Source organism: Phycodurus eques, chromosome 6, assembly GCF_024500275.1.
Source record: "Phycodurus eques isolate BA_2022a chromosome 6, UOR_Pequ_1.1, whole genome shotgun sequence".
NCBI classification, from domain to species: Eukaryota; Metazoa; Chordata; class Actinopteri; order Syngnathiformes; family Syngnathidae; genus Phycodurus; species Phycodurus eques.
The window spans coordinates 30,940,777-30,953,249 of record NC_084530.1 but is presented as its reverse complement, the minus strand read 5'-3'; the positions used below and the strand labels follow the sequence as shown (position 1 = coordinate 30,953,249).

The following is a 12,473-nucleotide window of genomic DNA, read 5'->3' as shown; positions in this document are numbered from 1 at the left end:
TGGACATATGTCCAAATAGTTTTGTCTCGATATTATCGCGTGTGATTAAATATTGAGTCTCCTCAGAGTCCAAATCAAAGTGCAAATATGTTATTTCCCCCCCGTGTGCCCGTATTAGCGGCGGGTCAGGCAGGCGTCGTCGCCTGTTTCTGTTGATTTTTCCCACACTCGTCTTTCTCGCTCCCTCGCCTCCCGTGTTTCCCTCCATATTTTCCTTCCCCTCGTTACCTCTCCACCGTCGTTGCCATCTCGTCTCCCGGATCTCTTTCTCCCGCCGCTATCTCCTTTCCTCCGACCGTCCCGCTGTTTGTCGGTCGAGCCCTTGCGGTGCGCTTCACGTGCGTCGAATGATTTGCCGTATTTGCACGTGAACGACTCGCACTCTCTCTCGAGACCGGGACCGCGCACATCATCCTTCACGTCGTCCGACAGAAAAGAGTCGTCTCGTATGAACACTCGTCGGCAGGAGAGCTGTGATTTATACAGCGCGTCAGAAGTTAAGACCCGTGTCTTCACCGCAGCTTACAAGTGCAATAACTCACTCCCGCACTCCCTTCTGCTGCTCGCGACTCTCCGAGGTCAGCATGGAAGATGGAAAATAGACTCAACGCGTCAGTGAGGAATAATTGCTTTTCTCCTGTTCACACTGCTGCACGGTAGGTGCAAAACAACTGCGGCGAATGTTGCCTAACTTTTAAACAAACTAAGCTCAGAAGTACCCAACACATTAGCCCCGGTGGCGGGCCGTGCATTTGCTACCTGGGCCTTCAGTGGGAATTTCCCCGACCTAATCCGGCTCTCATCACCGCCGCTAACACGTCGCGATCTTAGAAACCATCAATACTTCTTCTTTTCCTTCGGGGTCGCCACAGCGCCTCGTCCTTTTCCACGTAAGCCACTCTCCTGCATCCTCCTCTCCAACACCAGCTGCCCTCATGTCTTCCCTCACGACGTCCATCGACCTTCTCTTTGGTCTTCCTCTCGCTCTCTTGCCTGGCAGCTCCGTCCTCATCCTCCTTCCACCAATATGCTCACTATTTCTCCGCTGGACGTGTCCAAACCATCCAAGTCCGCTCTCTCGAACTTTGTCTCCAAAACATCGAACCTCGGCCGTCCCTCTGATGAGCTCCTTTCTAATTTGAGCCAACCCGGTCACTCCGAGAGCGAACCTCAACATCTTCATTTCCACGACCTCCAGCTCTGCTTCCTGTTGTCCCTTCAGTGCCACTGTCTCGAATCCGTACATCGTGGCTGGCCGGCCTCACCACTGTTTTATGAACTGTGCCCTTCCTCGTAGCAGAGACTCTTCTGTCACATAACCCACCTGACACCTTCCTCCGCCCGTTCCAACCCGCTTGGACCCGTTTCTTCACTTCCTGACCACACTCCCCATTGCTCCGGACGGTTGACCCCAAGTATTTCAAGTCCTCTACCCTCGCTATCTCTTGTCCCTGTAGCCTCACTCTTCCCCCACCGCCCCTCTCATTCATGCACATATATTCTGTCTTTCTTCGGCTCATCTTCATTCCTCTGCTTTCCAGTGCACGCCTCCATCTTTCTAACTGTTCCTCCAGCTGCTCCCTGCTTTCACTGCAGATCACAATGTCATCTGCAAACATCACGGTCCACGGGGATTCCAGTCTAAGCCTATCCATCACCGCTGCAAACAGGAAGGGGCTCAGGGCTGACCCCTGATGCAGTCCCACCTCCACCTTAAATTCGTCTGTCACACCTCCAGCACACCTCACCGCTGTTCTGCCGCCCTCGTACTCGTCCTCTATTATTCTAACATACTTCTCTGCCACTCCAGACGTCCGCATGCAGTACCACAGTTCCTCTCTGGGTACTCTTGTCATAGGGTTTCTCTAGATCTACAAAGACACAATGGAGCTCCTTCTGACCTTCTCTGTACTTGTCCATCAACATCCTCAAGGCAAACAATGCATCTGTGGTGCTCTTTCTAGGCATGAAACCATACTGTTGCTCGCAAATACTCACTTCTGTCCTGATCGTAGCCTCCACTACACTTTCCCATAACGTCATTGTGTGGCTCATCCACTTTATTCCTTTACAATTCCCACAGCTCTGCACATCACCCTTGTTCTTAAAAATGGGCACCAGAATGGGCACCACTTTTCCTCCATTCCTCAGGCATCTTCTCACTCACTAGAATTCTATTGAACAAGCTGTTCAAAAACTCCACAGCCACCTCCCCTAGATCAGAATGCGAATCAGAATCATCTTTATTTGCCAAGTACGTCCAAAAAACACACAAGGAATTTGTCTCCGGTCGTCGGAGCCGCTCGAGTACGACAACGGACGGTCGATTGGCGGAGAACACTTTGGAGACAGAAAGACATTGACGAAAAAACAGTCACTGAGCAATAAAGGGTTGCTAGTTGTCTGCTAATGCCGGTACAATTATGATGATGATGATTATTATTATTATTTTTATTTTGATAATTATGAAAAAAAGATGCAGGCTTCTCTCGCAACGAGAGCAGTTTGAATGATGCTTCCAGACCTCCACAGGAATGTCATCAGGACCAACTGCCTTTCCATTTTTCATCCTCTTGAACGCCTTTCTAACTTCCCCCTTGCTAATCATTGCCACGTCCTGGTCCACCACACTTGCCTCTATAACATAAATACAAATATTAAATATGCCATTGTGTCATTTCAATGATCGCAGTTGTTGTAATACTCCAACGGCTTGCTTTTCACGGCCGGCTGCTAGCACCACGTTTAAAGCCGAAGCGCGCCTCGTAGTCAGCTAGCGCCGATGTTCTTCACCAGTAAATATTGCGACTAAAATGCTGTAAAAGTCGACTCACAACCCCTCTTTGGTCAGCGCAATCAAATATATGCGTTTCGGTATTTCTCCATACATTTTCTTTCTCGAAGTTGCGTACAATGTGTGGCCATGTAACGGAATTCAAACTTCACGTGCAATACCGTGTTTGTCCTTCACGGGGCGCTGGACTTACTACGGCCTCTGGTGGGCCTCAGAGGAAAAGTGCTGAAGCAGACTGGAGAATGCACGCGAGGCCAGATCGGACAGGGAACGCCCACATTTCAGGGCCGCGCCACCCAGAGTGCCACGACGAGGGCATCGTCCGCTACGAAGGCAGTGGGGTAAGCGTACGGCCTGCGACTGGAGGTTCGTCGGTTCGCGTCCCCGCCCGAGCGCCTGTCGCCGTCGCGTCCCCGGGGAAGACAATTAACCCACATTGCCTACGAATGAATGCGGTCGGATATTTGCCGGCGGTGATCGGAGGGGCCGTCGGCGCGGAATGGCGGCCACGCTTCGGTCAGACTGCCCCCCGCGGGGCGGATGTGGCTACGCAAGTAGCTCGTGACTGAGGAGCGAATGAACAATGCACGAAACCGAAAAGCGTCTTTGAGTGCCGAGAAAAGCGCGATATAAGCGTAATGCGTTATTATTATTATCATCATTATTATTATAGCGCTGGGCTTGACTGAGTGCCATCCTAGTGTACATACAGTACGATACGTGCTTGTCCGTCTGCAGGATAAGGCTCCAACAAGGCCCGTCCGGATCGCCGACGCGGGCTGAAGAAGAACACGTTCCGTTCCAGTGCTCGCCGGGAAACATTGCAAAGGGTTCATTCTTCCAACAATTCCGACCACAGGAGAAGGAGGTTCTTGCTTGACCAATGGTCTCCTGCGCGGCGGTGGTTGCGTCCCTGATGGAGCCACGCCCCTGGTCCATTATTTACATCGTGGTGCTTTGTCCACATTGTTTCGCATTCGTAACCGAAAAAACCTGACGGCGGCACTACAGGGAAAGTAAAGGGCGCCGCTTCATCAAAGTGTTCAGTTGAGACTTTGAACGCCAGTCACTGTAGCACTCGTGTGGCGCTTCGGGACTGACGGACGTTGCGATAAGTAGTCACAATGCGCGTGTCACTCACCGAATCAAGCGTACCCTTTCTGTTCCCGAGGGGAAGCTAGCCGCCATCTGCTTCATCTGCGCAATTCCGACAGTTGTTGACGTGTGTTTCAGGTGTGTACAGGGGTTAGGACAGGTCACGTCGGGGTATGTGCAATCAAGTCTCGGCCCCTGCGGCACGACGACGTCACTTTCTTTCTTCTTTTGCTCTTCTCTCCCTCCGCGGGTGAATTACTGCCGTCGGCGACCTCTCCTGTCACAGCCTCCCCACGACCGTCGCAGTTGCGCACCTTCAAGTGGGCGTGTCGACCCGGACGCACAACTCCCAAGAGAGGGAAGTCGAGCATTTTTAAATATTCCTCGAAAGAGCGGCTGCCTCCGCGGAGCCGTCCGCCTCTCGCCTCCCAAATTATCGGAATGAAATCATTTGGTTCGGGATATACGAATAAGAGACAAGAGGTCGACTCTTCCTTCCGCTTTGATTTCCTGGCGTTTACATTTGTATCTGATATTGGTGATAAAAAGTACGTTTTTTGTTGTTGTTTTTGTTTGGTTGCGATGACTGACTTTAACGATGAGACAGGTCCAGGACGAGGTGTCCGCGCGCGTGTCGCCCAAAGTTGGCCTTTATATACTCAAATGATGACGATTGTCTTGATGAACTCCCGAATTGTTGTTAATGAGGTACCTTGTGCCATCTGCATCACTCCGTTGTGGCTGCACCGCATGTTGCCGGCATGCAAAAGAAAGATAAGACACATTATTAGCTGTGAGAAAAATCCAGCGAAATTGGATCGATTCCCGTGGCCCGTCGGGAATCGCCGGCGGCGAGCGACATACGGCTAACGTACTTCGTCTAACGTGACTTTTGCAGCATAATACCCAGAGGTGTATTTCCAATTTGCTTGCTCGGCGCCGCTATTTCCGATGTAGTCTGGAAATAGTTCATCGTTTTATTGAAGAGGCCTGTTTTGAAAATAGAGCAAACGGGAATGCGACTTCTTCTTCTCCTTCTTTCTGGTAATCGAATGTTAAAAGCCAAGTGTAAACCCTCCCACGGTCCTGTGAATGTGTCCTGCAAACGAGACACCGACGCCCCTCGCGTGCTAAAAAAGCAACACGGCCTCTCGGTGTCTCAGATGCGCCGCACGATTATCGGGCTACTCGGAAGTCCTGCAACTCAAGCCCGGCGTCGGACGGGTGTTCCCCGTTTTGTCGCCTTGCTGAGGTCGACTAAATAAAGCATCGGCTGAGGCGTTGCGCGTGTGTCGTCTCTCTGTCCGTGCCTCGAAAAGTGCTCTCTGCAAATGTGCGCGTGTCTCGTTCGCTCCCGAAGTGCCCTTTTTTCTCTCGTCGTGTCTCAGTGGCGGGAAGTGGTGTGGTACGAACACTTAATCACTGCACTTCGGTACCTTTTGGGGGGACTTTTTTCCCCGGACGGCTTCTGACTCGTACTCCCTGCATTTGAATGCCTTACTGTTACCGTGCAAGTTTTTGGTATGAACGTACATGCAAAACAAAAGTTTTGGGACCACCGACGGGACACGCAGCCTTCCTGCACAACGGAAGCGGACACACACACAAACACACGCACACGCAAATGACACTTTCATAAAACCAGTTAATATCCTTACATTCTCTTCTATTATGTTTTTTTTAATGACTATATGTTACAACATGTCTTTTTTTTAAAACATGTTTAAAGAAATGGCGGCGTCTTTCGAGCGACTGGAACGGATTCATTCCGTTTCCATTCATTTGAACGGAGAAGTCCGTTTTGAGATGCGAGTGGGCGAGAGCACGGCCGCCGAAGACATCCAGCTCGCATCTCAAGGCAGCGCCGTGTCTTCAGTTCATTGTCACGATCGACCAGAAACAATGAACGCATGTCGGGCTTTGATTTGTTCTGAGTTGCATCAGCATCCACCTTACAAATCGATTTCCTAAATGTTCGTGCCGAACCGCAGCAATTGTCTCCGATGTCATCTCGAGCCGCATTTTGTTCTGTTGCCAAATGGTGGCTTTGCCTGTTTCTTTGTGGCCAGCGCGGCGACTCCTTCTTTTTTTCTGTGGCAGAAAGAAAGAAAGAAAGATTGTGTGAGAGTTGCTTTCCCACCGCTTTTCCCCTTTTTCTATTTGATGTTCTTAAGTGAAGGAGTCACTTTTTTGTCTTCAACGCGAGCACGTTCGCCCTCCTCTGCTCAGCTGCTTCTCTCTCTCTCTCGCTCTGGTGTCACGCGCGCGCACGCAGGCAGGCGGGCACGCGCACGCAGGGGGCCGGTGGGCTGCAGCGGGCTCACTTGACTCCCCGGAGTTGGATCGTCGCGCCGCGCGCAGCTGTCCGGCAGACGTTCGGAACCAGAACGTCCACGTCAGCTCTGCTACGACCGTTTTTTGTTTTGGTTTGTTTTGTTTTGTTTAGTTTTGTGTGTGTGCGCGCGCGCGCGCGCTTTGTTTGCTTTTGTGTGGGGGAAGCGGACGACGACTCGCTTCGCTTGCCGTGCACGAAAAAGCCCGAGAACGGCTCACGGCTCACGGCTCACCTGGAGCATGCGCGCGTGAGGGCGCGTGAGGGCGCAGCTCGAGTGGCTTCCGTGGATCCGCACAAGACGGATTTGCGCGGACATGTGGAAGTTCGCGGCGCTGTAGCGCGGCCAGAGAGTCCGAGCCCCCCTTCGGCGGTTGTTAATCCGTCCCGCGTTCAGGAGCTGCCCGCGATGTAAATTTGGGACGTGCGGTTTCTGGAGGACGCTATCCCGCTGAGTTCGCTGCGCGCTTCTGTTTCGGCTTTCTTTGGCCTCGCCGCAATGCTGGGAGCCCTCCTGAAGCCCGCGGTGCTGATCCTGGTCCTGGTCCTGGTCCCGGTCCCGGTCCCGGTCCTGGGCGCAGCCGGACAGCCGTGCCCGGCCCCGTGCTCCTGCACCGGGACGGCGGTGGACTGTCACGGCCAAGGGCTCCGCGGCGTGCCCCGGAACGTTCCCCGCAGCACCGAGAGACTGTAAGCGCCCGTTCGGACTTCACTTTGCACGCACTCGAACTCCGAACGCATTTTCGTTCGCATCCGATTGACAAAGGTCGCGCGCGGTGCAACGACGCGATTGATTGATTGATTGATTGATTGGTTTGAAAGCACAAGCTCCGTTCTCACCGAACGAGTGTGGATTCTTTGGGAATAGATGCCCTCAACTCACTTTCGAGGTTGAACCGCATTTGAATTCGTCGCGTCGGTTTTCGACTTGGATTTGGATTTTGCAATTGAAATTGGCCCCGCAGCGCTCGAATGACTTTCGCACAAGTTTCCCTGCAAAACGAGCATCGGACAGGCTCGAATCTGACGTCTTTCTTCATTTGACTTTTTCTCTTTCAGGGATCTGAACGCGAACAACCTGACGAAAATCACCAAGGCCGATTTTGCTGGATTGAGGAATCTGCGCGTGTTGTAAGTGGCTTTTTATGGGGGTCACCCCCCCCCTCCTCTCTTTTGTTACACTCTCCACTTCCTTCTCTGCAAAAAGCGTTTGTCGTTGCCCGCTTTGCTCGATGCCACGGTCTCGTCGCATGTGCATTTTGCGCCTCAATTGGCACCTGTTAATGTGCCAGTGCAAGTGTCGGTCGGGTGGGGGTGATGAAGAGAAAGAAGGTTCTCATTATACGCGCAACCGCCAATCGAGTGATGGATGGATGAAAGAAAGGCGGAGTCAAGTCACCGCAGGTTGCTGACCCGAGTGTGTGCGTGAATGGCAGCGGATGCGCGTTGTTCGAATTCCTCAGGAGATCGTGTCCTTATTGAGTGCCCGCGTGTTCTCGTAACGCGCGTTTCCGCTCTTGCGGCCGTTTGTATTTCACGCGATGGCCTGAAGATGAGCGACGAGAAGGTTAGACGACGATCGCCGAGTGTGCGTTCCTCGCTCTCTTCTCGTCCGTTTCGACGATCTGTCTCCTTTCGTCTCCGTCGAACTTTCATCTCAGACGGCAATGTCGTGTCCAAATCCTTTTTTCTGACTCCATTAAGACACGCTAACCCCCTCTGACGTGTCGTCGAGGCCTTCCGCTCACCGTTTGCCGCTTCTCCTTACAGGCAGCTTATGGAGAACAAAATCAGCACAATCGAGCGAGGGGCTTTCCAGGACCTGAAGGAACTGGAGAGACTGTGAGTCACCTTCTTTTCTGCCAAATTGTACACCTCCATCAACGCAAACGCAGACCTTGGTTTCTCAATACATTTGACATGTTTGAAGATTTGTATTGGCTGACAACTTGCAAGTACTGTTCACTGCGTCGTACTCACTTGTGGCGATCTAGCCTTCGAATGTTTTACGTACATTTCCGTTTGGTTGTCCGGCGTCCGGCATTTAGTCGCCCCTCCCCCAACGATATCGCTACTCGAGCGCCTTCATTCAACATGCGCTCAGCTAGCTAGCTATGCTTATACTCCGGAAAATGCGTCTTTCTTTCGGCTAGTTCGCTGGCGTGCCGGCGCTAGAGCGCCTCGTTGTCGGCGAGAAGCGCACGCACGTTGCTAAGAGAAGGTGGAAGGGGTAAGGGCGGAAAAAGGTCCCGGCCGACAGCCGGCGCGCTGCCGTGGCCGCTTTTGAGCACCTTGTTGGTGTGGCGTGGGAAAGCCCCGCGACAACCTGGTCAGATGTATTCCAGCTTCAAGCCGACAAAATATCGTGGCTCCGACATGTAGTTGTGTGTCGGCATAAGAAAGATGCTAGCTGTAGTGGCATGCTTTTTTCCAGGTTGTCTCAGTGGTATTTGATTGACGGTTTAGCGGGGGGGGGTGATTTTAGCACATTCAGCCGACGCGCCCGCAGCATTTGAGAGCGAAGACAACGGCTTGATTCTTCATGATTTTCAACACTTGGAGATTTCGATTTTTTTTACGATTTAAAAAAAGAAATTCACATATTTGAAGGATCATTTCTTACACTTGGCGATTTCGATTTTTTTTACGATTTAAAAAAAGAAAGAAATTTCACATATTTGAAGGATCATTTCTTACACTTGGCGATTTCGATTTTTGTACGATTTAAAAAAAAATAATAATAATTTCACATTTTTGAAGCATCATTTCATACACTTGGCAATTTGGATCGTATATTCTTGGCGATTTAGATTCTTCACGATTTTGAAGCCTCATATTATTGACTTGCCGATTGCGATTTTTCACGATTCTGAAGACTCATTTGATATATTTTGGCGATTTTTTTTAATCATTCAAATTTGGCAGGGCTTTTAACAACACCTTCCTGCTCGGTGTGTCAAATGTATTATATTTTCAATCTACAGGGTCTCGGATTCTTTATTGTGTGAAGACGTTTTGGACAATCGCGTACTTTCAACTTTGTGGGAGGAGTTACGGGAAGACATGTTTGGGCGAAGGAATTTTGGTGTGTACCCCAGAATCCAATCAAACACATTTGGAACGAACTGTTTTGAGCCATCCACAACATTGGTGACCGACCTTTGACCTCCCAAATGGCAGACTCCAGAATTTTGTAGACAGTCTGTCCAGAAGAGTGGAAGCCGTAATTGGGTTAAAAAAACAAAACAAAAAAATCCTCATAGTTACCTTTGTCAAACTCAAGGCCTGGGGGCCAGATCCGGCCCACTGTACCATTTCATGTGGCCCACCAAAGAAATGTTAGTGTTTCCACTTCATGTTTCATGCTAAATAGGTTTGTTCTTTTCATGCAATTTTTCTTCACTTTTAAGAGATATTACAAGCATTTTTTCCACCAAATATGTTTTTAACCAAAAGTGAATAATAGTTGTATTCCTAATATTTGTGTGCCACAATTTTCCATGTGGCGGCACGGTGGACGACCGATGAGCACATCTGCCTCACAGTTGAGAGGTTGCCGGTTCAAATCCGGCCTGGCCTGTGCGGAGTTTGCATGCTCTCCCCGTGCCTGCGTGGCTTTTCTCCGGGCGCTCCGGTTTCTTCCCACATCCCAAAAACATGCAAGCGAGGTTAATTGACGACTCTAAATTGCCCGTAGGCGCGAATGCGAGTGCGAATGGTTGTTTGTTTCTATGCGCCCCGCGATTGGCCGGCGACCGGTTCGGGGGGCGTACCCCGCCTCCCGCCCGAAGATAGCCGGGATAGGCACCCCTGGGAGGAATACGCGGTACGGAAAATGGGTGGGTTATTTTTCTATGACTTCTGATTTCAAATTCAATCTGTTGCCAGGGCAACTGTGTATATGAAATAATTAAGACATAAGGAAAGGGGAACCATAACTATGATGTGGCCTGTGACAAAAACGAGTTTGACACTTGTGTTTTATGCGAGCAGTGCACAGGCTGACTTCAAAATGAGTAGTACAAAGTAGGCATCATGTTGTGGCCACCGTGCCTTTTTCCGTATTCAAACTGCTCTTTGTCAAAGACTCTCGATCGTGTGCTTGCGTTTGGGGTTAGGGTCAGCGAGCAACGCCAGCCTCTATCCAGCTAAATGGTTGCCCGCCCGTGGCCGAAGACAAAGAGGGAAATAATGAAGTGTGTTGACGCTTTGACAGGAGCCTTCGACGCGCTGATGAAATGATCACAGCTGAACGAAAACCATTCCAAATCGACCGTACCTGGAGTTAAAGTAGACCGACCTCTTTTACGTACTAGAGTAGAAAGCGGTCTAATCCGGATTACACCGTGCCTCTCAGCTATGCTAAACAGTATACGAGTTTGTGGGCTAGCTTGTTTTGTTCCTTGGGGTGCAACGTGGACAAGCGCAGGAGTGTGCAAGAGGTTAGTCCGCTTGAGTAGGTTATGTCCAGGGTTCGCGTGACCTGCTACACTCACTTCAACACTCAAAAGAGACAACTGAACAAAGAGTATCGCAATTTGGTCTCGTCCGACGGGACGCGCTCGTTTCTTTGTTTGTTTTGTCTCTGAACAGCTTTGACGCTAGCTAACTTTCTGACACAACACGGCTCTTTCTTTAGTCCTCCGAAAGGGTCTCCGACTGCGGCTCGCCGCGTTTGGCGTTGCATGTTCACGAACACAAAGACGGAGCCAGTCGTCGATGCCCCCTGCGGCTGCCGGACAACGGCGCATCTCCCGAGTCTGGAGTCTGCGGCTGATTTCAAAGGCCTCCGTCCTCCGGGTGGCTGCAGGGAGCCCGCCGGGCAGCGCTGCCCATAGGAGAGGCTCCTAAGCTGGGCTGATGGATCCGCAGCGACTGCCCCCCACCGGGTTAGAAAACGGTTCCTCCCCCCTCTCTTGTCCTTTTTTTTGGGGGGGTTGTTTTTTTCCACGATAGTCCCTGCAGTGCCGTCCCGGGTGAGGTCAGGTGTGGGTCAGTAGCCGGAGGGTGTGGAGGTGGGGCGGGCATGTCACAACGTACACGTGCGCAGGTTTGGATACACTCGCGCATGTGCATTCTCTTTCGCGAGTGCTGCGCCGTCACGAGCAGTTGGATTCTGCCCCCTCCAAAGCACACGCGCACTTTCTTTTCCCCCTTCTTGTGTTATGTTGTCCTTCTCCCCCCTCTCCTGCCATTGTCCTGCGCATATTGGAATGTCATACATTCTTCCCTGTGGCTCGAAGAAGAAGGCGACCACTTGATCCTCTGAGCACGATCTAACGTTTGAATAGTTTACAGTGGACATCCAAAATCTGTGAACAGCCACACAGGAAGTCTAATTATGGGATTTTGTAGCACGTCTGAGATAAAGCATCAGCTAATTAGCCGCTAATTGAGCGGTCACATGTCCAAGATCAAATTGATGGCGGCCTTGAGTTTTGTAATCTCTGGCAGCAGAGATTACCAAAAAAAAGACTGAATGCAAGTGTTTATGTTGTAGTGCGTAAATAGCGCAAAACCATCTGTCGGTCCTAGAAAGAATAATTTCAAAATGCCGTACTGTTCTTGAAATCATTAGCTGGAGCCGTGAGCGATAGCAACGCTGCGGTTGATCACCTCTGAGCAAAGTTCGTGTGCGTGTGTGTAATTTGTTTATCGGGCAACAGAGCCTGAAATTACTTGCGCTGTGCGCTCCCTTCCAAAAAGGCATCGGAGAAAGATTGCGCCATCGGGTGCACGGCGGCAGCCGAGCTTTTTCCTTCGGGTGGCGAAACACTCGCTTGCCCATATCAGGGAAGACCCAATGAATGTGGATGACGCTCGCTGCGGAATTCTCAATTCCGAGATGTTATCTGTCCTTCGTTGCGAGATCGCATAAGAGTGGCTGACGCTCGAGCGTAATGAAGGATCTTTTGCGATGTAAACCCGACGCGTTGCTGTCAGACCGACACGCGCGCACACGCGGCAGACATTTACGGTGCGTTCGTCGGCCACATTATTAGGGACACCGACACAATCCGAAGACGGCCAGTACAAGAGTTGCTCCGGAAATTTGCCTTTCGCCGAAGACAATCGTGTTCAATTTTACGAGACAGTAAAAATATGATGAAAAAAGGTTGTTGCGCACAACAATAAATGCAAGTGTACTTTTGTGAGAATGCCATACAATTTTTAGTAGCTTATAGGAAGGAGCCCAAGAGGACATTCAGAAAAAGTACCAAAGAAATCCAATAAAAAAATGCCGGCGCTCCT

General features: G+C 50.8%; 1 protein-coding gene across 9 annotated transcripts in view; it reads left to right on the top strand.

Annotated features, from left to right (window-relative positions):
* Positions 1-12,473, top strand: part of slit2 (slit homolog 2 (Drosophila)) — a 97,205-nt gene that overhangs the window by 5,776 nt on the left and 78,956 nt on the right. For 8 of the 9 annotated variants that reach the window (XM_061679202.1, XM_061679199.1, XM_061679196.1 and 5 more), the window contains exons 1-3: positions 6,176-6,911; positions 7,281-7,352; positions 7,992-8,063. In XM_061679202.1, the coding sequence (XP_061535186.1) occupies positions 6,721-6,911; positions 7,281-7,352; positions 7,992-8,063 (335 nt within the window). In that variant the 5' untranslated portion in view covers positions 6,176-6,720. Of the gene's footprint in view, positions 1-6,175; positions 6,912-7,280; positions 7,353-7,991; positions 8,064-12,473 lie in introns of those variants that run through there. The other variant, XM_061679204.1, reaches the window with a different exon arrangement.